General features: G+C 46.4%; 1 protein-coding gene across 3 annotated transcripts in view; it reads right to left on the reverse strand.

Annotated features, from left to right (window-relative positions):
• The window catches only part of STAM (signal transducing adaptor molecule), a 214,711-nt gene that overhangs the window by 111,733 nt on the left and 76,014 nt on the right, over positions 1-26,964 (reverse strand). For all 3 annotated transcript variants that reach the window (XM_029588752.1, XM_029588751.1, XM_029588753.1), the window contains 2 exons: positions 23,024-23,170; positions 8,694-8,784 (listed from right to left, as the gene is read on the reverse strand). In XM_029588752.1, the coding sequence (XP_029444612.1) occupies positions 8,694-8,784; positions 23,024-23,170 (238 nt within the window). The remainder of the gene's footprint in view (positions 1-8,693; positions 8,785-23,023; positions 23,171-26,964) is intronic.

Here is a 26,964-nt window from a genome sequence, read left to right on the forward strand (position 1 = left end):
ATGAACTAGCCAAATCTACTGTCACGTTGGTCATCCTTATCCAGACAATAGTGAGAGGCGAACATGTGGAGGGAACTCCACGTCGCAGTCTTGCAAATCTCCTCCATAGGAACTGCCCTCAAGTAGGCCACCAAAGTCACCATTGCTCTGACGGAATGAGCCTTGACATGACCCCCAAGCTGCAGTCCTGTCTGGAAATAACAGAATGAGATGCAATCTGCTAACCAACTTGACAGTGTCTGCTTACCAATTACAACTCCCAAATCTATTCCTGTCAAAAGAGACAAAGAGTTGTGTGGATTTCCTATGACCTTCTGTCCGCTACAGATAGAAAGCTAAAGGCTCGCTCGCCTTAGGAAAGAAGGTAGGCAGGATGACTGATTAAGATGGAACTCTGTTACCACCTTGGGCAGGAACTTAGGGTGTGTCCAAAGAACCACCCAGTCATGAAAGAATTTCATGTATGGAGGGTGAGTCACCAACATCTGAAGCTCACTGCCTCTGCACGCTGAAGTGACTGCCACCAAAAAGATGACCTTCCAGGTCAGGAGTTTCAGGTCACAGGAGCTCAGAGGCTCGAAAGAATCCTTCATCAGTTGAGCCGCATTGAAGTCCCAAGACACAGCAGGAGACTTCCGAGGAAGTTTCAGCTGAATCAGGCCTCGCACAAACCGACCCACTAAAGGCTGCACGGAGATGGGCGAGCCATCCACACCCTGGTAGTAAGCTCTGATCGTGCGCAAGTGCACCCTGATGGAGCTTTTTTTCAAAACCAACTTCTGAGAGGTGAAAGAGGTAATCGAGCAGCCTATGTGAAGAGCAAGAAAAGGGATCCAGGCCACATTGCTCACACCACACCGAAAACCTCCTCCACTTCAGTCCATAAGACTTCCTAGTGGAAGGTTTCTTGGAAGCCACCAGGACCCGAGACACATCATCTTATAGGTCAAGATGCCTCAGAATCAACCTCTCAACATCCGGGCCGTGAGAGACGGGGCCAGGAGGTTGGGATGCTGCAGCCTGCCCTGATCCTGAGTGATGAGATCTGGGGAGGTCCCCAAGCTGATCGGTTCCCGGAGGGAGACAGATCCCTCAGGAGCGGGAACCAGACTTGCCTGGCGAAACTTCAAGAGAGTTTTCATCACTAGAGGGATCAGAGAATATGCATACAACTGGCCCAGTTGTGGTCAAAGGCATCTGAGGCTGGGGTACCATTTGCTCGATACAAGGAGCAGAACTGAGCCACCTTGCTGTTGCAGGGGGATGCGAACAGACTCACGTCCGGCGTTCCCCAGAGATGAAAGATTCGATCCGCTACTGCCTGATTCAGGGACCGCTCGTAGGGCTTGAAAGCTTGGTTCAACCGGTCGGCTATCACATTGTCCGTTCCGGCCAGATACATGGCCGAGAGCACCATTCCTTGGGACAAGGCCCAGGACGAGATATGAACTGCTTCCTGACCCAGGAGGAAGCATCTCGGGCCCCCCCCCCCCCCTTTCTTGTTGATATACCACATCGCACCCTGGTTGTCAGCCTGGATCAGGACCACCTTGCCGGCCAGCAGATCTCTAAAAGCCCAGAGAGTGTACCTGATTGCCCGAAGTTCCAGGAAGTTGATTTGGCATTGTGCTTCCTGGGCAGACCACAGGTAAGGAGCCTTTCCATATGGGCTCCCCACCCCAGATTGGATGCATGGTGAGGACAATCTGAACGGGGAAGATTAAAACACCCCTCACTTCAGATCAGAGAGGGTCCCCCACCAGGACAGAGTCCCGGAGAGATGGCATAACCTGGATGCGACCCTGGAGGCTCTGAGTGGCCTGAGTACACTGAGACCTTGGGGTCCATTGAGGTCTGCATATGTGCAAGCACACAAAGGGAGTAACATGGATGGTAACGGCCATGTGCCCTAACAGCCTCAACATTTGCCTCAACATTAGCCCATATGGAAAGGCTCCTTACCTGTGGTCTGCCCAGGAAGCACAATGCCAAATCAACTTCCTGGAACTTCGGGCAATCAGGTACACTCTCTGGGCTTTTAGAGATCTGCTGGCCGGCAAGGTGGTCCTGATCCAGGCTGACAACCAGGGTGCGATGTGGTATATCAACAAGAAAGGGGGGGGGGGCCCGAGATGCTTCCTCCTGGGTGCCACTGCACCATCCTAGAAAGGTCAAGGTCAGCACTCCGCTGAGGGGTAGAAAGGCGTTCACCTGATTCATGTCCAGCAGGGCTCTGATGAAGTCCAGCTGAGTCGACGGGCTCAGATAAGACTTCGGGCAGTTGATAATGAACCCAATGACTCCAGCATCCAGTGGTTAAGCGCAGGGAACGCATCGCCCCCACCTGGGTAGTGCTTTTGACCAGCCAATCGTCCAGGTATTGGAAAACCTGCACTCCCAACTTGCGCCGGTGTGCCCTCACCATGGCCAGACATTTGGTAAAGATCTGTGGTCACTGGCCAATCAAATGGTACTGAAAGTGGTGCCTGCCCACCACAAACTGGAGATACTTCCTTTGACTTCAGCAGATCTCAATGTGGGTATAGGCTTCTTAAATCGAGGGAGCATAGCCAGTCCCCTTTTTGTAAGAGGGGAATCAGGGTGCCCAAAGAGATCATCTTGAACCTTTCAGGATCTCCTGACATGCTGATAGCACAAAGAGGGACTCAGTGGAGAATCAGCCTGTATCCCCGCCATACAACAAACAAAAACCACTGCTCAGAGATGATCCCGGGCCATTGATCTGCAAAGAACTGTAGCCAACCTCTGACCAGGGGGTCCTACTGCACTGTAGCCAACCTCTGACCGGTGGGTCCTACTGTATTGAAATGGACGACTCCTTCCCCTCAAGTCAAAACTGTGTAGTGGGGCTTAGCTGAGGTACTGGCTGAGGCTTGGGGGCTCGCTGCTGCCTGGAACAGCCCCAAGCGCTCACCCTCTGTGGGTAAGAACGAGATGCAGGCGGGTAATACTTCCACTGATGATAGAAGAAACGCTGCAGTCCTTGCTGCGCCAACCTCCTGGCCGAAGATGGCAGGTCAGAAGTGCTGGGGGAAGATACTGGAGGGTGGTGGTAGTCTCACAACTGAGCCATTTATCACTTCACCTTATCACCAAAGAGATTTTCACCAGCACGCGGCAAGTCAGCAAGCCTCTCCTACACTTCCGGCCCAAGGTCCAAGGCCTGGAGCCAACCCATCCTGCGGGCACCAAGCCCGTGAGCCGCAACTCTCACCGCTGTCTCAAACACATCATGGGTGGAGTGCACCTCGTGCTTCCCGCACTTAAGGCACTGATGCACGACCGCCAACAAGGCCTCCTGCTGCTGGGCAGATGGTCTGCCACCTCCTGAACCTGTTTCCAGAGCGTATGGGAGTATTGACTCATACAGAGTTGGTAGGAAGTGATTCAGGCTGTCAAGCATGGCGCCCTGAAAGACCTTCCTACCCAACATATCCAGCACCCTATGTTCCCTCCCCAGGGAAGCCGAGGCATGGGTCTGGGAGCACTTGGCCTTTTTAAGCACGGACTCAACCACCACCAACCGGTAGGGAAGCTGACATTTCTCAAAGCCAGTGGCATGCAGTACCAGGTACACCCCCCATCTGCCTTCCTATTTACAGGCGGCACCGTGAGGGGGTGTTCCCTTGAAGATTTCATGGACTGGGACAGCCACAACCTCTTTAAGAGCATCCACAAAATGGAGAACTTCCAGCATCTTGTGCCTAGCAACTTCTCCGTCATTAGCTGGAACAGAATGGCTTCCACCATGGCCCACACAAAACCTGCAAAAGGTTAAGTCTTTGGGCAGGGACCTCAAACATTCCTCCAGGAGAAATGAATCCAAGGGAAGGCCTTCGGAAACCTCCAAGGAGGAATCTGAGATGTCATAGTCCCAGGGGTCATAAGGGGCATAGTCTTCACTGAAAGGAATCGGGGATGAAGGCCTGGGAGTTCTCTGAGGCCTAGGCACTGTGGGCACCGACAGCACTTATGGCCCCAATGGACTCACAGGCATACCCAGTAAGGCTGGCCAGGGAGTGGGGCGGCGCAGCAGTGCCAATGACCTCGAAGGGCCTTCCTCATCCGAAGAGCCTTGAATGAGGATGGCGTCGGGCTGAGGAAGCAACGGTGCGCCACGGGGCATAGAAGGTTCCCAGGGCACTGGAGCCAGCTGAGTAGGGAGGACGCAGAGCAGAATATAGAGGTGCTCCAACCAGCAGCTCCAGCAGAGAGGCCGTGGCCACTGGTGTAGACTCGATGCTACATAGGGTTCAATCCTCGCAGAACTCGCCCTACAATATATTTATGTATATAGCTAGCCAAGTTACTTTGGGGCGGATTTTAAAAGCCCTGCTCGCGTAAATCCGCCTGGATTTACGCGAGCAGGGCCTTGCGCGCCGGTGCGCCTATGTTCCATAGGCCTACCGGCGTGTGCAGAGCCCCGGGACTCGCGTAAGTCCCGGGGTTTTTCGAGGGGGGCGTGTCGGGGGCAGGGCCGATCGGCGCGGAGTTTTGGGGGTGGGACGCGGCGTTTCGGGGGCGGGCCCGGGGGCGTGGCCGCACCCTCCGGAACCGCCCCCAGGTCGTGTCTCGGCGCGCTAGCGGCCCGCTGGCGCGCGGGGATTTACTTCTCCCTCCGGGAGGCGTAAATCCCCCGACAAAGGTAGGGGGGGGGTTTTAGATAGGGCCGGGGGGGTGGGTTAGATAGAGGAAGGGAGGGGAAGGTGAGGGGAGGGCGAAAGCGAGTTCCCTCTGAGGCCGCTCCGATTTCAGAGCGGCCTTGGAGGGAACGGCGGCAGGCTGTGCGGCTCGGCGCGTGCCGGCTACACAAAATCAGCAGCCTTGCGCGCGCCGATCCAGGATTTTAGCGGCTACGCGCGTATCTACTAAAATCCAGCGTACTTTTGTTTGCGCCTGATGCACCAACAAAAGTACGCGAAGGCGCGCTTTTTTAAAAATCTACCCCTTTATGTTCTCTCCCAATGATGTAAATATTGTAAGTTTCTACAGCTATTTTGGTTCCTCTCCACTCTCTCCTCTTTACTTTGTTTCAATTCTCTACTCTTAATCCCTCTCATTCCCAGCCCTTTTCTCCCTTTTTCTTGCCTGATCCCCTCGCCCCACCCCCCGTTAAATGTAATTTTCCTTTCTTTGAGTTAATTGTAAACCGGTGTGATGTGTTCTACGAATGTCGGCATATTAAAAGTTCATAAATAAATAATTCCGCCGCCAACTGAACCCTGAGCTCCAGCTCCTCCTCGAAGGTCACTGACGCCAGGACAGACTTAGCGGGAGGAGGGGGCATGATCTTTCTTGGAGCCTTTGAGGGAGGTCTGTACCTGGCACCAGAATCGGTGGGAACCTCCTCGGAGCCCCGGCATCTATGGAGGGTATAACCTCCTCGCCTTGGGGACGCTTAGGGGGCATCGCGGTAAGAGCTGCTGCCAAACTGAGCCGGCTCCGTGCACCAATGGCAACCAATGTCGATGCTTTCTCGATTTCCCACGGTGCTCAGCCTGGTCTTTCCCCAGCGCTGAGGTGAAAGGTAAAGATCCAGATACCCTCGACCGTGCCACTGGACTAACTAAAGGCGGGGGGGGGGGGGGGGGGCTGGAAAAAATGGAAGTTTTCCAGAAACTAAGAGCGCAAGCTCCAAGACCACGGAAAAAAGATTGAAGAGGGATCCTTCATGAACGCATGGATTAGGGCATGCTTAGCATGTTCAGTGTGCCAGTCAAAGTTCTAGAAAATTTGACAGAAGTTTTCCATGCCGGGCTCCAGCTGATGTCACCCATGTGTGAGGACTACCATCCTGCTTGTCCTAGGAGAATAATTTAAGCCGTAGTCATATTACATAATTTTCACAATATGCCTGTTCTTGCTGATATGGAGCCATTCCGTAAAAAAGAACATAAGAACTTGCCATGCTGGGTCAGACCAAGGGTCCATCAAGCCCAGCATCCTGTTTCCAACAGTGGCCAATCCAGGCCACAAGAACCTGGCAATTACCCAAACACTAAGAAGATCCCATGCTACTGATGCAATTAATAGCAGTGGCTATTCCCTAAGTAAACTTGATTAATAGCAGTTAATGGACTTCTCCTCCAAGAACTTATCCAAGCCTTTTTTGAACCCAGCTACACTAACTGCACTAACCCTTTTCCCCAATCGATGAAGGATATCCAAAAACTGGTCCCAGGCTTAATCTGCAACTGCCACTAGGCCTTTAGTTGACAACTCCTACTCTGTCTATTATTAATGGGCAGCTGCTGCTGGACAATGAGAATCACTCAATGTCATTGAAATGAAAGGAAAGGGTGTCTCTGGAAGAATGGACACTTGTACAAGAAGCACTGCCATCAGTTGTTTCCCTAACACTACTGATGACACTTGCAGGGTGGACTGATGCTCCTTAATCAGAGCCATCATCTCCTGTACTTTTATCCCCAAATAAGCTATCCCTTTTGCATGATCTATTTGCCAAACAATCTTGCACATCTTCATGAAGTCCATACGTAACCACATGCACCTTCTGGATCCTATCCTATCAAAGCAGTCACTGTTCTTGCCGCGTCAAAAGTTTCAATCAAGAGCAGATAAGATGCTTTTCAAATTCCTCCACATCTCAGAATTCTGTATGCAGGGTTGGATGAATCCATCAAATTTTTTTTTTTCACACATGCAAATATTGTACTATGTACATCTGATGACCCGGATTTCAAACACTAAGCATGGATCCTTCCCAGGAGGTGTGTTATAGTAATCCCAGGTGTTTTGCACACTTCAGATCCAGCTTTCAAAGCCACCGCAACACGTCAGAGCCTGCCACATTCCCATTTGCAAGTCCTTGAGAAGAATTGAGTTCCCTGGAAGTTGTAGAAATTGTTCTCTCCAAACAATGATGAAAGGCATCTTTGGTAGCTTTTCAAAAAAAAGTTGAGTAGTTGCGATCTTCCAGAGGAGAGGTATGATGAGACTGGTCTGGCATGGGATCTGAAGTAATTCTCTTCTCCTGACCATTGGAGTGCACTCAGCCAGGAACCAGATGATAAGGGAGACAGAGGAGGAGAAGACATGTGTTAGTCTGAGAGGGAAACATCTGGTAGGAACTCAGAATGAGCTGACCCCCACCTCGTTCCCTTCTGATTCAAGAAGGTACTCCCCTGGAGGGGGTTGAATCCACCAATTTAGGACATGAACTTACATCCATTGCTGGGAGCCCCTGAGGTGAAATATGAACCCCTTGGGTCTCTGTACAGCAACACTATATGGGGAAAAACTCCATCTTGGTCAGAAGATGTTCCAACCTCTCTCTAGTCTCAGGGTTTAAGACAAAAAATTCTTCACCAGCTCTAGCAATTGGGCTCCCACTGGCTGAGAGACCCTTTGTGCTTAAATGAAAGAATTATGAACAATAAATTACCTGTGATAAATAATCTCCAAAAACAAAAAGCAAAAAATAGCATGTAAGGGAAATTGCTCATAAATTTAGGCTGCCCAATCTTTGCTGAAAAAGGCTAGCCATAGTATCATCACCCCCTTCCATCCATGCTTTAAATATAATATACCAAAAAGTGTTCATAAAAGGGTTAGAACTGGCTCATCTTGTAACTTTTACATGGAGCTATATGGTCTCCTAACTTAAGAAGTAGGGTCTCCCAGAGTAGTGAGACACAAATAAAGGTATCAGCTTTAGAGATCACACGTCACTGTGGTGTTCCTCTCCTTTGTCATGGATGTGTTTCTTAACCAACCAGCCACAGGGATAATAAAGCGTGTTCTCTTACTGTCCTCATCACTATCATCTTTCTCTGGAATGGGAAGGATGGAGAGATAGACTAAGCACAGACAGGGAGACAGACAGGCAATGAAGAGTCAGATTTTGGGATGACAGCAGAAACACAGGGAATCAGATAGACAGGGAGGAAATGGAGGAGAGATAAAGGAAAATAGCTAAGGAAGAGAGAATAGAACAGAAAAACAATTATGAAAGAGTGCTAAAAATGTCAAGCACTATACTTGAGTCAAAGCAATGGCAATATTCAAGCATGCAAGGACATGTACAAAGAGATCTTAGTGGCAGGAGGAGGAGGGAGGGAGGAGACCGCAGATTAAGATCTATGAGAGGAAGGGAAGGGAACGAATGGTCAAGATTGGGTGGAACAAGTAGTTATTTGCTAACATTCTCTTTGCTTCAGCAAAAAGCAGGACAAAGACTAAAATTATGACAAGAGAAAATAAAGGGAAAAGTGAAAAAAGCTAGGCAGAGTGTACATTGTACAAAACTACTTTTTGTACTTTTCTTCACTCCAAATCACATAAAATCTTCACTGATGCCTACTATGCTGTTCGTACCTCTGATTTTGCATATAAAACTGCCCCCTAAAACCTACTCCACCCCCCAAAACTTACCCCGAATTACTAGTAGCCCCGCTTATAGTGGTATAACTTATATGTGAGCCTCTACAGAGTCTCTCTCTCTCAGCCCAAACCACCAGGAAAGTTAGCCTAACCATGCACTTTCTTTTTTAATCGTGGGCTCTATTTTCGCTATATTTATAGCAAAATGATGAATCTAGGTTTAAGTTTGTTCCTACTAAGCTTTTTCCCCCGTAGCTACAGAGTGAGAAAAAACCTTAATAAATCAGAATCTTAGCTAGACATTTACTCTTCTCAATTAGTATATTCACCTTTCGCTAGATCCTCCTCTTCTTTTTTAGTAGCTGCTGTTCCAGGGTCCTTAGCAACCAGTGCTGGACTTGCTTTTGCTTGTTCTGCAGCCTAACCAACCACAGGAGAGAAAATGTATTAGCAATTTAAAAAAACAAACCATCAGTTTGTATATTATAAGCAAAAATGCATTACATTTATCACACATTAATTTAAAACAGTAATAAAGAACTGAGTTGTATAATTCTATTCTGAGTTGGAGTACTAATCAAATTATCTGATTCCAATTCAGAAATCAAAGGAGAGGGAAAATGATTAAAACTTTTATGCAATTTGGTATTTTGAAAGCATCAGTTGTAGGCAATATGAAGATGCTAACCCTGAAGAGAGGGTGGGGTTGGATAGGGTGGAGGGTTAAACTGAATGGAAAAGGATCTAGCATAAAAAGCTTACAGTCCAATCTGGATGAGGTGATATTTCCTGTATGGGCTCTTCTACTATCTATTATGCTCAAATAATTATCCGACTGGAAAAATGTTGCTGTGTCATCTTAACAAGTCTACAAGCCACCAATGATGGAACTTCAAAGTTACAGTTCAAAAACAATTTTAAAAGACTTGTTTATTGGCCAGGAAGTAGATTACAGCCTCAAACAACTGAAAAACTCAAGACTGCTATCAATACAACTATGTATCTTCCACCCCTGCCAGTTTCACATTTTAGCAGAAAAACAGAAGACAGACTATAACAAATAAAGGTTCTAAATGAGAAACTTTACAACTAATACATGAGATGTAACAAACATGGATAATGCACGAGAATCATGTTGGCGTAATAAAGGTCATTTGAAAACATTCATAATCAATGGATTTCTGCAAAGCTTTAGATACTGTCACATACAAGAAGCTCATGAATAAACTGAGCAGCCTAGGGGTGCACCCCAAGGTGGTGGACTGGATTATTTAATAAAAATTTCTCACCCATTCAAAATTACATTCCAGGTGAATTACAAATAACTATCGCATTAGAAACTGGTTGAAGGATAAAAAACAGAGCATGGTGATAAATGGCATTAACAGTAAAGAAAAGAAGGTGATGAGCAGCATAAGCAGTCGTGGGGCTGGTCTTATTCAATATGAGCAATAGTGCAGAGGGATTGCATAGTAAATGATAAAGAAAATAGAAGATAAAGACCAAATCAGCTAATTCACTTTGTCCAGCTGAGAGTCATCCACTTTGGATAGATGCACATATAAATTCCCATATGCAGCCCAACACCAACTCTTTCTTCTCCCGTATCTTTTACCTTACTTCTCAACCTTTTTCCTACCACTGGACTTCCATATTTGTCCTGGGCATGCCCAAAATCCATTAAAATGCTGGCCTCCCCCATCTCCTTTGGTTGGACATTTCAGGCCTTGCCATCTGTATCGTTGATATTTACAGGACTAACATTTAAGCCAACGGCCAGCCACCCTGCCATGTCTTATTACCAGGATTATCCCCATAGCCAGTGAGATGCAAACTCATCCTCTGCCCAGGCTTGAAATGCTGATAGCCCGGGTGGAATGCAGCAGGAGAGCTGGAGTCAGCAGCACTAGCAGCATGTTCTCTTCTTCCCGCCCCCGCAGCCCAGATGAGGAAGTGGTGTGCAGCGGCCACACACATGGGAAGAGAGAACATGCTAAGGTACAAGTGCATGCAGCATCGGCCCAAAAGAGAAGAGTAGCCCGGCCTGGAGCAATGTCAGCCCACGCGGCTATAGGAACTCCTTTCTCAAGGTCGTGAGGGGTTGTAAGAAGAGGAGGCTGCTGCTGTCGCTAGTTGCTCTTTGGTGAGAGGAGAGAGAGTGAGCATGTGTGACTGAGAACCTGTGTATGTGAAAGAGCCTGTGTATGTGAGATTTATTTATTTAGATGTTTTATTGATTGTCATTCCACGTGAGAATCACCAGTTCATAACGGTTTACAGGTAAAACATTCATAAATAAAATGAGTGTTACAAGGTGGATAGACAATGATAGATACGGAAGTAATACAATGGTAGACTTCTAATGTAGAAACAGAGCAGGGTTAAAGGGTTAAGTGAGAGGGAGGGATATTGTTCAAGAATTAATAATGTTATCCAAGTCATGGGGAATTGGGTGCTTCAGACAAACAGAAGGCATTTTTGAATAGCCAAGTTTTTAAGTCACTTTTGAATTTCTTTTTATCAGTTAGTGTTCGAAGTTCTTCTGGCACGGAATTCCAAAGTTTTCGAAAGTGATTGACAGTGTGTGTGTTTTATTAGAGAGACAGCATGTATGTAAGAGCGTGATTGAGAGCCTATGTGTATAAATGGGAGAGAGAAAGCATGTGTGTCTGTGTGTGATTGAGAGCCTGTCAGTGAGAGAGAGAGACCTTGTGTGTGTGACAGAGAGAGGAGAAAGTTGCTAGCAAGCCCCACGCCCCGCCCCCTCCTCCTGCTAATACACAACAATCTCAGGGAACCTGCAAATCCAATGTTTCCAGGTATGGAGAGCAGAGCATTTTATTTTCCTTATTTTTAATTATTGGGTCTGTGTCTGCTGTTTTGAAGTATTTTATTGGTGTCTATAACTATTTTATATAAGTTTTTAATAATTGGGTATTCCATTCATCAGCTGTTACAAAATAATCTGTTTTTTATTATGGTTTTATTGCTATTGATTTTATATTTCTTGATTTGTTTTGAGGACTGGTGATATTTCTCTTTTTCCTTTCTTGCATTGCATATAGAGACTCTAGCTTGTTGCAGTTTCAAGTTCAATTTTTGTCTGCATGTTTCTATTTATGCTTTATACTCTCTCTATTCTTTGTTAGGTGAGGGTCTGCACATGGGACCAAGGTGAGGTATTCTGCTAGCATGTAGTTTCTGTGTAGGGCTCTATAGCAGCCTGGCTTGTTCCGTTTTCCTAACAGGAGGAGCATTGGAGTTTTAAGGCCTAGTGTAATATTTTCAATGTTGCTTTTTCTTAGGTAAAGTGGTTACTGTTTGAGTGCTGAAGTTGGTGCTATTCTGGTATAGGAGGTTTACTATTTATGTAATTTCTTTTCAGAGAGAATACTCATCTTTCCTTTGTGTCATTCTTATCAACAAAAGTAATATGGGGCCTATTTTTAAAATTTCCACCATGGATTCTAATGAGCAATGTGTCACGCATGTGAGCGATGTTCATCAGGTGTGTCACAATGAGAAAGCAGAGTTGCTTACTTGTAACAGGTGTTCTCCCAGGACAGCAGGATGTTAGTCCTCTCAGATGGGTGACATCATCAGATGAAGCCCTGTCACAGAACACTTTTGTCAAGTTTCTAGAACTTTGACTGGCACACTGAGCATGCCCAGCATGCCACCAACCCCGTGGCCACACGGGGTCCCCTTCAGTCTCGTTTCATAGCAGAAAAATATGAGCTAAAATAAAACAAAATGTAGGCGAACCCATCTATGCGGGGTGGCGGGCGAGTTTCGTGAGGACTAACATCCTGCTGTCCTGGAAGAACACCTGTTGCAGGTAAGCAAATCTGCTTTCTCCCAGGACAAGCAGGATGGTAGTCCTGACAGATGGGTGAATAGTAAGCTGCAGGCTGCTCCCGGGACACCCTGGGCCAAAAGACACCCAATAACGTACAACAAGCACAACAGGGGTGCTGTTGGCAACAACGGGGGCAGCAAGAACCTTATACTGGGCCCTAGGTAGGAAGAGTTGGGTTCTTACACTGGAAACAGACCACGGAGGACAGACTGGCCAAAGACACTGTCCTGTCGACAGTCCTTGTCCAGACAGTAATGGGCTGAGAAGGTGTGGAGGGAACTCCACGTCACAGCCCTGCAGATTTCGGCAATAGGGACTGACCGGAAGTGTGCTACTGACACTGCCATAGCCCTCACTGAGTGTGCTTTCACTTGGCCCTCGAGCGGAAGGCCTGCTTGCTGATAGCAGAAAGCAATACAGTCCGCCAACCAATTAGACAGGGTCTGCTTACCCACCGCAACTCCAGATCTATTTTTGTCAAAGGAGACAGAGTTGGGTGGATTGCCTGTGGACTGCAATGCGCTCTAAATAAAAGGCGAGAGAACACTTGCAGTCCGAGGTATGCAGAGCCCGCTCACCTGGATGAGACTGTGGTCTTGGGAAAAAGGTGGGCAACATGATGGACTGATTCAGGTGGAAGTCAGTTACTACCTTTCGCAGGAACTTAGGGTGAATGCGCAGCACCACCCTGTCGTGGAAGAACCTCATGTAAGGTGAATAGGTCACTAGGGCCTGCAGCTCACTGACTCTGCGAGCAGAAGTAACCGCTACGAGGAAGATGACCTTCCAGGTGAGGTACTTGAACTTGCAGGAGAGTAGGGGCTCAAACAGAGGCTGCATGAGCCACGCCAGCACTATGTTGAGGTCCCAGGCCACAACAGGGGGGACGTAGTGGAGGCTTCAGTTGAAGTAAACCACTCATGAAGCGCCCTACTAAGGGATGAAAGGAATTTGGGGTATCCACCCACTCCTCGGTGATGCACTCAGATGGACCTGGATTGAGGTATTTATTTATTTAGCATTTTTATATACCAACGTTCTCGATACAAATATCAAATCAGGTCAGTTTACATAAAACAAAACAATCGCGGTGAGGCGTTACAATAAACGGAGTTTCAGAACATGAGAATAAATATTAAATAAACAACAGTGACTCATCAAATGACGAGAATCTATATAGTAAATAACATGTAATAAAATAGATAATGGTGTAAATAACTAACTTGAAATAAAATAAATAATAAATAGAATAGTATAAAATATATATGTAAAGACAACAGTAACTCGTTATGATACGTGAAACATGTAGAGAATAACTAAGAATAAATGATGTGTTAATTTGGGATATACAGGTATCAGGGACCAATGTTTATGTGCCTGGTTATGAGTAACGCATGGGCTAAAGAATTAATGCATCCACAAGTGTAGTCTGAAGACCAGACTCCAAGAGGCACCAGAGGCAGTCCAAAAGCCTAGGAGTGGGGCAAGAGAAAGGCTCAAGACCCTCCTGCGTGCACCAGAACGAGAACCTCCTCCACTTTGCTTGGTATAACTTCCGCGTGGAAGGCTTACACGAAGCTACCAGGTCTTGCGAGACATTATCAGAAAAGTTGCGGGATTGCAGCATTAGCCTTTCAACATCCAGGCCCGTTAAGGATAGAGACCGGAGGTTCGGGTGGTGTAGCCTGCCCAGATCCTGCATGATGAGATCAGGCAATGTGCCCAGGCGAATGGGTTTCTGGATAGACAGGTTGCGGAGAATGGGGAACCAGATCTGATGCAGCCAATGCAGGGCTATGAGGATCATGGAGCCTCGGTCCTGCTGTAGCTTCACGAGAGTTTTGCCTATTAGCAGAATCGGAGAGTACGCATAGAGGAGCATCCACTGCTAGTCCCTTTCCTTCCTTGTGCAGGGAACAGAATCGGTCCACCTTGTGATTCTGCGAGGATGCAAAGAGATCCACATCTGGCTGACCCTACTGGCGGAAGATCCTGTCCGCTACACAGGGGTTCAGGGACTCCTGGGGCTGGAATATCCAGCTGAGGTCTCTGTCCCTGCCAAAATAACATAAGAAATTTACATGTTGGACCAGAGCAAGGGTCCAACAAGCCCAGCATCCTGTTTCCAACAGAGGCCAAACCAGGCCACACGAACCTGGCAAGCATCCAAACACCAAGAAGATCCCATGCTACTGATGCCAGTAATCGATATAAGGGAATGCTTGTGTGATGGTGTTTTTTTGTACGGTGGCTATATTTAAGGGCAACCAATCTGTGGCTGTCCTTGTATTCGCCCCGTCTATTGCTCTTTATTATCAAAATCTTGTAGTAATGTAATTTTTCTGTAACAATTTTTTCTTCTTTTTGATAAAACCCCAACTCCCTGTTCGCTGAGGCGACCCGTTAGTGAGTGAATAAATACTTAGAGGCATCTGTCTCTATAGCTTCTTACAGGATCGCTTCTGCTTGCCCGACATGGGCCATGTTTCGGCACAGGTGTGCCTGCTTCAGGGGCTACAGGAGGGATAGCTACTGCGTCCTGCTGGGTACACAGTGGCTGGTATATCTTCAACTGAATAAAATTCACAACGATTAGTCTGTTTTTTATACCTATTATAACCGCAAATTACTCACTCACCATTGTCAAGTCGAAATCACTTACGTTTAAGTTTGCCGTGCTTCTGACCGTGGACGACGCCTCATTTTCATGTCTGGGGCGTCTATGCCTATTCTGTGCTTTTATACTTACCGTGGGCTCCCTCCCGTTCTCTTCACTGAACCGAGGCTGACTCAGGTGTGCTGCATTACAGTAATTGTTAACCTGTGTGAGATTTCTAAAATACTCTCCAGGAAACTCTGTGTGCTCGATATCTTGACTCCTTACTGCTATACCTTATAGAGATCGAATTTCCTCTTTCTATATCTCTAAGGCACCCTTGGTTCTATGTTGAATTCATTTGGAGCGCCTAAATTACCCTTCAATGTGTACTGCGGACCTGACGGGAAACTGAACTCCCTCACGTCCGCTTGCAGTCTTAGAGGAAAGGGGCGTGTAGATTGACTCTTGGGCGTGGTGTGGCTAGAATTGTTTAGGCATTTCTAAGTAATGAGGAATCATGTTATGAGTGATCGCAGTGCGCTGCACCGATCTTGTCACACGTTGATGTAAACTCCTACTCAAAGTCTTCAAATCTAACTATTAATATAGATTTGAAGACTTTGAGTAGGAGTTTACATCAACGTGTGACAAGATCGGTGCAGCGCACTGCGATCACTCATAACATGATTCCTCATTACTTAGAAATGCCTAAACAATTCTAGCCACACCACGCCCAAGAGTCAATCTACACGCCCCTTTCCTCTAAGGCTGCAAGCGGACGTGAGGGAGTTCAGTTTCCCGTCAGGTCCGCAGTACAAATTGAAGGGTAATTTAGGCGCTCCAAATGAATTCAACATAGAACCAAGGGTGCCTTAGAGATATAGAAAGAGGAAATTTGATCTCTATAAGGTATAGCAGTAAGGAGTCAAGATATCGAGCACACAGAGTTTCCTGGAGAGTATTTTAGAAATCTCACACAGGTTAACAATTACTGTAATGCAGCACACCTGAGTCAGCCTCGGTTCAGTGAAGAGAACGGGAGGGAGCCCACGGTAAGTATAAAAGCACAGAATAGGCATAGACGCCCCAGACATGAAAATGAGGCGTCGTCCACGGTCAGAAGCACGGCAAACTTAAACGTAAGTGATTTCGACTTGACAATGGTGAGTGAGTAATTTGCGGTTATAATAGGTATAAAAAACAGACTAATCGTTGTGAATTTTATTCAGTTGAAGATATACCAGCCACTGTGTACCCAGCAGGACGCAGTAGCTATCCCTCCTGTAGCCCCTGAAGCAGGCACACCTGTGCCGAAACATGGCCCATGTCGGGCAAGCAGAAGCGATCCTGTAAGAAGCTATAGAGACAGATGCCTCTAAGTATTTATTCACTCACTAACGGGTCGCCTCAGCGAACAGGGAGTTGGGGTTTTATCAAAAAGAAGAAAAAATTGTTACAGAAAAATTACATTACTACAAGATTTTGATAATAAAGAGCAATAGACGGGGCGAATACAAGGACAGCCACAGATTGGTTGCCCTTAAATATAGCCACCGTACAAAAAAACACCATCACACAAGCATTCCCTTATATCGATGTATGTTGAAGAATTATTATTGCAAGGGAAGAGGTTGGTTGATGCACTGATGCCAGTAATAGCAGAGGCCATTACCTAAGTCAACTTGATTAATAGCAGTTAATGGACTTCGCCTCCAAAATCTTATCCAAACCTTTTTTAAACCCAGTTACACTAATTGCACTAACCACATCCTCTGGCAACAAATTCCAGAGCTTAATTGTGCATTGATTGAAAAAGAATTTTCTTCAATTAGTTTTAAATGTGCTATTTGCTAACTTCACGGAGTGCCCCCTCGTTTTTCTATTATCCGAAAGTGTAAATAACCAATTCACAGCTACTCGTTCAAGACCACTCATGATTTTAAAGACCTCTATCATATTCCCCCTCAGCCGTCTCTTCTCCAAGATGAACAGCCTAACCTCTTTAGCCTTTCCTCATAGGGGAGCTGTTCCATCCCCTTTATCATTTTTGTTGCCCTTCACTGTACCGTCTCCATCACAACTATATCTTTTTTGTGATGCGGTGACCAGAACCGTACACAGTATTCAAGGTGTGGTCTCACCATTGAGCGATACAAAGGCATTATGACATTTTACGTTTTATTAACTATTCCCTTCCTAATAATTCCTAACATTCTGTTTGCTTTTTTGACTGCTGCAACACACTGAGCTGACTATTTCAAATTATTATCCACTATGATGCCCAGATCTTTTTCCTGGGTGGTAGCTCCAAATATGGAACCTATCATGTAACTACAGAAGGGTTATTTTTCCCTATATGCAACACCTTGCACTTGTTCATATTAAATTTCACCTGCCAGTTGGATGCCCAATCTTCCAGTCTCACGTTCACGTTCTCAGGTAGATAGCCCGCAGGAGCATGGAACGAGACAGGGCCCAGGCCAAAATCTGTGCTGCCTCTTGGCAGAGGAGATAAGAGCCTGTGCCCCCTTGTTTGTTCACGTATCACATGGCCACTTGGTTGTACGTCTGGATCAAGATGGAATGCAAAGAGTGCATACCACATCGCCTGGAGTTCCAGGAAGTTTATCTGGCATCTCACCTCGGTTTTCGACCACAGCCCTTGCATGTGAAGGCCGTTGACAAGGGCCCCCCCCCCAGCCTAGGTTGGAGGCATTCATGGTCAAGATCCCTGAGCAGCCAGGGGCTGAAAGGGAAGTCCTTTGCTCAAGTTGGATTCCTGCACCCACCAGGTGAGGGAGAGCTGGAGTGGTTTGGTTATCTGGACCAGTGCGGAGAGTTTCTGAATGGCTTGGTACCACTGAGACCGCAGGGTCCATTGGGTGACCCTCATGGCTAGGCGGGCCATTGGCACAGATGATGCCATGTGACCCAGCAACTTCAGGAGCAGGTGGGCAGAGGCCGTCCGCCAGCGAAGGATGACTCTGGCCAGCCCGGCCAGGGTGGCTATGCATTCGCTGGGAAGGAACGCCTTGCCCATCGTGGTTGTCCAGGTCTGCCCCGATGAAGTTCAGTCGCTGGGACGGAGTCAACAGGGATTTCGGGTAGTTCACGAGGAAACCCAGTGACTGGAGGAGGCCCAACGTGACGTTCAGGGACTGAAGAGTTTCCTCCTCCAAAGAACTTTTGATAAGCCAATCGTCCAGATATGGGAACACATGAACCCCGCTCTGGCGCAAATGTGCTCACACCGCCAAGCACTTTGTGAAGACTCCTCCAGGCAGTCCAGAAGTGCAGGAGGGGAGCGGGAGATGGGATCCAAACCACCACCCTCACACCAGAAAGAGAACTGCTTCCACTTCAGATTATAGGATTTCCTGGTGGAAGGTTTTGGACTCCAAGAGGTCACGGGATACCCCTACGGTAGGCTAAGGGCCTCCAACATCACCTGATCAACATCCAAACTGTGAAGGCCAGGGTCTGCACATTGGGGTGACAGCCTGCCCTGGTCCTGGGTAATGAGGTCTGGCGCCATTCCCAACTAAATTGGAGATTGAGCACTTAGGTCCTAAAGGGTCGGAAACCAGACCTGGCGGGGCCAATAGGGAGCAATCAAGATCATGGAGCCTCGATCTTGTTGCAATTTCTGGAGAGTCTTTGATATGAGCGGAAGGGGCGGTAGGCGTACAGCAAGTATGTCCCCTAGTGGATCGAGAAAGCATCCGCTATTGGTCCTCTGCCCCTCCTGCAGAGGGAGCAAAACCTGTGCACTTCCTGTTTTCCATGGAAGCAAAAAGGTCTATGTCCAGAGTCCCCCAGCAGCGGAAGATGATGTTCGCTACCACCTGATTGAGTGACCATTCATGGGGTCTGAATGACTGACTCAAGGTATCGGCCAGGATGTTGTCCACTCCCAGAAGACACACAGCCTGGAGAGTGATACCATTCTCAATGGACCATGTCCAGACCTGGCAGAGGGGAAACAACTGTGTTTCGCCTTGCTTGTTCAGGTACCACATGGCCACCTGAATGTCTGTCTGAACCAGCACTACCTTGTTCACGAGAAGCTCCCATAACACCCACAGAGCACTGCAGACCACTCGTGGCTCCAAGAGGTTGATCTGGAGCCGAGCCTCCTGAACCGACCAAAGCCCTTGGGTGCAGTAACCCAGAACATGCACTCCCCACCCAGTCTGAGAAGCATCAGTGGTGAGAGTGGCTTGGGGCTTGGCATTCCAAAAGCAGCAACTCCACTCCAGGTTTGCAGGTATTGTCCACCACAGAAGGGACTGCCACAAGCTTTCAGTGACCATGATGCGGGCATGCATGTCCCGCAATGCCTGACACCACTGACAGCACAGTGTTCATTATGCTCGGCGCATGTTTAGCCGAGCAAACTGGATGACATGCACCGTCACTGCCATATGGCCCAGCAGCTGGAGAAGCTGGCGGGCAGAGACATGTGGGCAGCTGGAGACATGTTGTGCAAGAGCTGATAAAGTCTCTGCCCTGTCCTGAGGTAAGTAGGCCCTATCCTGGACAGTCTGTAACCCTGGCGAATGATAGATAGGACCCAAAGGTCCGATGTGATCGAGAGCCATCCACCTGCAAAATGCTGGAGGTGACCCCCAACTGGGGAGGGGGACAGGGTCCCGCGTAGAAGGGTGGCACATACTCCTTCGCCACCAGTCAAAATCCTGTGGCGGGTTTCTGTGGTAGAGTAGTGGGCGCCCTAGGTGGCCCAGGCTGCCTCTGTCTGGCCCTGGGTACAGGCCTCTGAGCCCTGAATCTCTGTGCAGGCGGGTAATACTTATGAGGCCTATAGAAAGGTCATCTCAGGTACTGCCATGAGAGCTTCCTGGTAGGCTGCGTGTCGGAAGTGCTAGCCGACAGCTATTGATGGATTTCATGGCAATCCTTCAGCTAGGCTACAGCCTCCTTAATCATATCCCCAAACAGGTTCTCGCCTGTACAAGGCAAGAGAGCGAGACGGTCCTGTACCTCAGGTCGCAGGTTGGAGGCTTGTAGCCAAGCCATCCGATGGGTCCCAATGCCCGTTGCAGCAGATCTCATGGCTGTCTCGAAGACATCATAAGCTGAGCGGACTTCGTGTTTGTCACACTCCAGGCCCTGTTGGACGATAGCCTGAAAATCCTCCTGAAACTGTTGAGGCAGACGCTCACTGAGCCCCATGTAAAGCTGGTAACAAGCTATACAGGCAATGAGCATGGCGCCCTGGAACACTCGGCATCCCAATGCATCTAGGGCTTTATGTTCTTGCCCTGGCGGAGCCGAGGCATGGCTACAAACCCTCAGACTTTTTCAAGGCTGACTCCACCACCACCGATTGGTGGGGGAGTTGACGGCAGTGGAACCCGATAGATGGCTGGACTAGGTACACCGCATCTGTCTTTCTGTTAACTTGTGGCACTAATATGGGATGCTCCCAAAGGTAGGGTACAAGTTACTTGAAAATATCATGGACTGGTACTGTCATCACCTCCTTCGGGGCATCCATGAACTGCAGGATCTCAAGCATTTTGTGCTGGACTCCTGCTCTGTCAATAATTGGAAGGGCACTGAATTGGCCATGGCTTTGACGAACCCCGCAAAGGAGAGGTCCTCGGAGGGAGATTGCCATCGTTCCTCCAGGGAAGAAGGTTCAGAAGGCAGATACTCAGATTCCTCCAAAGAGGATATAGATGCCTCACCCTCCCAGGGATTGTAAGGGGCCTTGCCCCCACTGCGAACCTACAGGGATGGGGGGGGGGGGCCAAAGGCTCATCGGTGTGCGCAGCCTGGTCCTCGAAGACACAGAGAGGCACCGGAAGCATCGGAGGGCCTCACACCCTCGAGGGATCAGATGGTGGTAGCGGGATCAGGGGTACCGAAGGAATCTGTGGAATCAACCCCGAAGGCCCTGGGAGAGCTAGACAGTGAGGTGGCAATGTATGTCTCTGGCCTACCATCGCGCCTGATGGCCCTTCCTCCTCAGAGGAGTCGCTCAGTGGTATGGGGGCCAGTGGCAATGGCAGTGGTACACCCAGAGGCCATTGAGGGGCTTGGGGCACCAGAGCTGGCTGCGTGGGTAATATACCGAGCCGCTCAAGCAAAGGTGAAAGCACTGGTGGAGCAGGCTCTTGTGGTGGAGCTTGTACCCGGAGAACCAGAGGCTTGAGGCCCTGCAGGGCCCGGCCAACCGTCAGCCGCACACGCCTCTCTGCGAGGAGAAAATGGGTTGAGGAGGAGCCGGTGGAATCGGTGCATCCCCCAGCTGAAAGGGTACAGAGCTGTCCACCGGTGTCGGTGGAGGCTGCCTGGAGGCCTTGGTGGCGGAGGGATTGGCTTCTTCCACCCTTGACCGCTTTGTGGGAGACAGGTTAATGCCTTCTCAAGGTCTGGTTTGGAAGATGTCGCCCGATGCTGGTGCTTTTTGGACCTCTCTCGATGATCGCCGTGATCCCTGCCTGATGCAGATGTCGAGGAGCCCGATAGGGAACAGGTTGACAGGGACAGCGGTTGATCCCCCGCACAGACTTCAGGGCCTGGTAGGGCTAGGACAGGAGGACCCGATGGAGCGGGGGCCTCCTTACCAAGCAGGATGGAGGTTCCCAACGCAGAGGACGGCTTTAACTGCAGTCGCCATTTTACCTTCTTGTTCTGACTTTGCTTGTATCAACCAACTGTCCAGCTAAGGATGAACCAAGATATTTTTCTGAAGGGCTGCTGCCACTATGACCATCACTTTAGTAAATGTTCTTAGAGCTGCAGTCAGATCAAAAGGAAGAGTTTGAAACTAAAATGTTGATCTACCAATACAAACTGAGGATATTTTTGATGCTCCCTTCTTATTAGGATATGAAGATAAGCCTCAGACAAATCCATGGATGTCAGGAATAACCCTTGCCTTCCTGCTACTATCACCAACTTTAAAAGTTTCCATCTTGAAGTGAGTGAACTTTAGAGCCCTTTTCACATGCTTGAGATCCAGAATAGGTCAAAAACTATCTTACTTCTTTGGAACCAGAAAGTAAATGGAGTATATTCTGAGACCCTTTCACAAAGCCAGAACAGGGTCCACTATCCGCAAGAGCCATAATCAATTGAGGGTACTCCAATAACTAAACAATATTTATTTAAAAATATTTATAATCCGCTCTCTCAAAATATTAGGCATATTAAAGAAACTATTCATAAAATAATCAACATAAAACATAAGAGACATAACACTCCGCAGAATGTTTAAAATCATGAGAGGTCTAGAATGGATAAATGTGAATCGATTATTTACTCTTTTGGATAATAGAAGGACTAGGGGGCACTCCATGAAGTTAGCATGTGGCACATTTAAAACTAATCGGAGAAAGTTCTTTTTCACTCGCCGCACAATTAAACTCTGGAATTTGTTGCCAGGGGATGTGGTTAGTGCAGTTAGTGTAGCTGGGTTTAAAAAAGGATTGGATAAGTTCTTGGAGGAGTCCATTACCTGCTATTAATTAAGTTAACTTAGAAATAGCCACTGTTATTTCTAGCAACAGTAACATGGAATAGACTTAGTTTTTGGGTACTTGCCAGGTTCTTATGGCCTGGATTGGCCACTGTTGGAGACAGGATGCTGGGCTTGATGGACCTTTGGTCTGACCCAGTATGGCATGTTCTTATGTTCTTACCATATAACAAATTGTCCCTTATTCCTACCTGGTACTATGAGTGTTACATATTTCATAAGCAAAGTACTTGGGGAAGCAATAGTAAAACTTTGGAGCTGTATAAAACTGCACAGAATGCTGTTCAGACTTCAAGGCAAATCTTAAAGGGGACACTTACTAGTACTACTTAAAATTTCTATAGTGGTACTCAATGTATGCAGCGCTGTACAACCACCACATAAAGAACAGTACCTCCTCAACAGAGCTTACCATCTAATCAAGACAAACATACAGGTCAAGAGAATTGGGGAATTTCATACAAAGTCATCATTTCTGGTATGTGTACAGGGCCGCAAGAAGAACAGGACAAGAGGTGCCCCTGACCTGGACATGTCTCTGAGAGAATGCCAAATATGCTAATTTATTAAACCAAATTCTAGCACTGTGCAAACTTCTAAAAACAATGAACATTGTAAACTTTTATATTTTAAAAGTAGAGGAATCATCCCAAACATTTTGCTACAGCCCTGTGTGTGTTTTTATTATACATACCTGTGAACCAATGGCTGGAAATGTAACACCTTGCTCCTTAAGATTTTTTATCATAGCAGATATTAGACTAAGTTGAGGGTCATTCTTAAATTCATCTCCCCATTCCACCATGAGGGCTTTTAGCTTTTCACAAACTTTTGGATGACCCTGGAAAAGGGAAAAGGGAAAAGTGATTCAGTATTTAAAAAAAAAATAAAAAAAATCATTGGCATGACCTTTTTCATTTTTTTTCTAGTTTATATAAAACTCCTAAGAACAAAAGCATTAAACACAGTGATAAAATTGAACATTCCTGCTAGCAAATCACCAGCAAGATCTAACATGTATTATCTGAAATTAAAAAAAAAAAAAGCAGTTTCTGCCTGCCAATCAGCAACCAGGTATTAACTGGCAATAAAAGCCCAATGAATCACACCACCGATGCAGCCACTAAAAAGAAAATATGAAAAGATTCAGGCTAATGGCTCTCAAATATTTTTTCTAATTCCAACTTCTAACATCAACAGTGCCCCTTGGCAGAAAGTTTTATCTGATAACAGCTCCTGCCTATTTGATAAATGCTCTAGGTTGAAGGTGAAGACACCTAACTTTCAGCACAACAATAAAACCTTCAGCCTCAAGCTTATTCACTTAATAGGAAATTCACTGGACTGTGCAGCTGATGTGAAGGTTTAAAACAAATAAAAAAAGCCTTTGGAATAGCATGTTTTAAAATTTCTTTACATCCACTTTCAAAATGCAATAGTCCTCTGCAAGGTAGGTTGTACCATCAAGATGTCACAAAAGATTGAATCTATGTGAAATAGCTGAAATTATTAAATTTATCATTTAAATAGCTAATCATTCAAGAAAAAAATGTTGGTCATTATGTTATCATTAAATGCTGCTCTTATCTGCCCAATATTCTTACTTGTTAATTTCTTTTCCTTTTCATCCTGCTAGACCAGTCCAGATTTGTAGGTTTATGCCACCCTGCCAGCAGATGGAGACAAAACAACGTTTTAGTAATATCATCACTGCTACTAATACTGTTGCAACCAAATTACACGCCAGTATCCTAATGACAAAGCTATGGAGTAGATCACCGCACAAACATCAATAATCTTCACAAAAGGGAAACCTTCACATTCCCCTACCTGCATTTTCACAGAATCAAGAGAAGGAAAATAATGTTACAGAGTGAGCACCTATTGGAGAAATAATAATCTGCACAACATACTAGCTCTCAACTCAAAGCAAATCACAGCACCTGCCTAAGTGGGTCCTGGACTGGTCTAGCAGGATTCAAGGAAAGGCAATTAATAAGTAAGAATAAATTTCTGCTTCCTTTTATCATGCTAGACCAGTCCAGACATGTGGGAAGTACCCAAGCCCTTTCTAACAGTGGGAAGAAGAAAGGACTGCTTTAAAAATGCTAGCTCCAAAGGCTGCATCCACCTTTGCTTGAACATCCAGTTTGTAATGCATAGTAAAGGAATGCAAAGATGACCAAGTCACTGCCTTACAAAAATCTTCTAAAGTAACCAGTGTAGCATCTGCCCAAGGAGGCCAGAGCTCTTGTTGAATAAGCATGGTGACTCTCTGGAGCTTGAAGATTCTTCAGCAAGTAAGCTGAAGCTATTATCTCCTTCATCCACTGGGACAAAGATAACTTCAATGCAGACTCTCCTTTACAAGGACCACTGAAAAGAACAGTCCATCATATTTTTTTTAAAGGGATATCTCAGCAGAATTTGCCACAGGTCGAAAAAGACTGGTCTTTCCTCAAGAATTCTTCCTTAGTGAAAGTTGGAGAAGAATTTGTCTGGTTTGGGTCAAATAGTGAAACAATTTTAGGCAACAACAGAACCTTGCAACACACCTCAGACACCAAATTCACACACAAGTCAAAAGTTAAGTTCTTGCAGGCATGCAACAGAGTCAGTGCTGCAGGATATCCTTTCCTGCACAAGAGACACTTTTCAAGAGCCTAGCCATAAACATACATCAACACCACCCCTACATAAAAGGCAGATGGAGAGGTATGCTGACAGTCAGTCTCACTGGATTTGCATTGGCCAGCTTGGAGCTCCCAGGATAACTTTCAACTGATGATCTATCTTTCTCAATGTTTTGCCGATAAGAGATCAAGGACAGAAGACAATGAGGCTCGTCTTTCGACCACAGTTGAATTACAACATTTATTCTACTGGAAACTCATTCCTTCCAGAGGCTGAAGAATCTGTCAGCCTTCACATTCTTGTAATTCACCGTGATATCTATGTAAGGAGTGCATTATTTGCTCACTATCATCTGGAAGGCATCCTGGTTGAGCAACCACTCTCCAGAAACAATATATATCTCTTGTGAGGACATAGGCTTGAAAGTTTTTCACTCTTGCAATGTGAGCTGCTGAGAGATGAAAGATTTGCCTCTTGAACCAACCACTGAAATCTGAGGGTCCCCCCTGCCCACATGTGTGACACTGCATTTTCTGAGAGCACCTGGAACTGCCACTCCCTTCACCAAGGGCTGAAACTTCAACAGAACTAACCAACTTATACATCACAGATCCTGAGACATTCAACTGCAAGAATAAAATCTCCAGCCCACCAAGCTTGCCCAGACTCTACCTGGGAGGCTTCAGATCCATCTCCTTTGACAGATTTTCAGGTGAAGTCAACAAAAACAGGCCATCCCTCACTGATGGCAGTAGTTTTAAGATGAATGTCATAATTCTGCAACTGTGGGGACCAATGAGACAACAGAGGTAATTGTAGATGATGCATGTGAGCCCTGTCCCATGGAACCAAGTCTACTGTGGCGAACACTAATCCCAGAAACTGTAGGTAATCCCAAACACTGAGGACTCTCCAAGACAAATGTCTGCATTTGAGCCAATAATTTGGTTATCCGTCTGGAAAGGCAAAAAATTGCTTTATGTGTTTTTGTTCACAATCCAAGCTTTCTAGGACCAGAATCACTCTTGTCCATGTCACTTGGCTCTCCTGTAGTGAGTTAGCTCTGATCAATCATTGAGATACATAAGAACATATTTGCCATACTAGGGCAGACCAAAGGTCCATCAAATCCAATATGCTGTTTCTAATAGCGGCCAATCCAAGTCACAAGTACCTAGTACGATCTCAAAAGGTCGATAAGATTCCATACTGCTTACCAAACGGATGAGCAGTGGATTTCTCCAAGTCCACCTTAATAATAGTTTTTGGACTTTTTTTTCCAGAACTTGTTTAAACTTTTTTTTTAAACCAGCTACACTAATAGATTTCACCACATCCTCCAGAAATAACTTGCAAAGTTTAATTATGCGTTGTGTAAAAAAAATATTTTCTCTTGTCTTAAATATATCACCTAGTGACTTCATTGAATGTCCAATATTCTTTGAACTCTCTGAAAGAGTAAACAATATATTTGCGCTTACCTGTTCCACTCATTTTATAGACCTCTATCAAATCTCCCCTCAGTTGTCTCTTCTCTAAGCTGAAGAGCCCTAATCTCTTTAGCCTTTCCTCACAGGAGAATCATTCCATCCCTTTATCATTTTGGTCACCCTTCTCTGTACTTTTCTAAACCTATGTTTAGTTTAGTTTTGTTTTTTGTTTTAGATGCTGTGAACAGAACTGCACACAATACTCAAGGTGCGGGAGCAAGAGAGGCATTATGATATTCTCCAATTTATTTTCCATTCCTTTCCTAGTAATTCCTAGCATTCTATTTGCTTTCTTGGCCACCGCCACACACAGAGATTTTCAACATATCATCCACTATGATATCTAGATCCTTTTCCTGGGTGGTGACTCCCAAAGTGGAACCTCGCATTAGTTAGCTATAATGGAGAAATTACTTACCTGATAATTTCATTTTCCTTAGTGTAGACAGATGGACTCAGGACCAATGGGTATAGTGTGCTCCTGATAGCAGTTGGAAACTGAATCAGATTT

The sequence above is a fragment of the Rhinatrema bivittatum genome, chromosome 2 (genome assembly GCF_901001135.1).
Source record: "Rhinatrema bivittatum chromosome 2, aRhiBiv1.1, whole genome shotgun sequence".
NCBI classification, from domain to species: Eukaryota; Metazoa; Chordata; class Amphibia; order Gymnophiona; family Rhinatrematidae; genus Rhinatrema; species Rhinatrema bivittatum.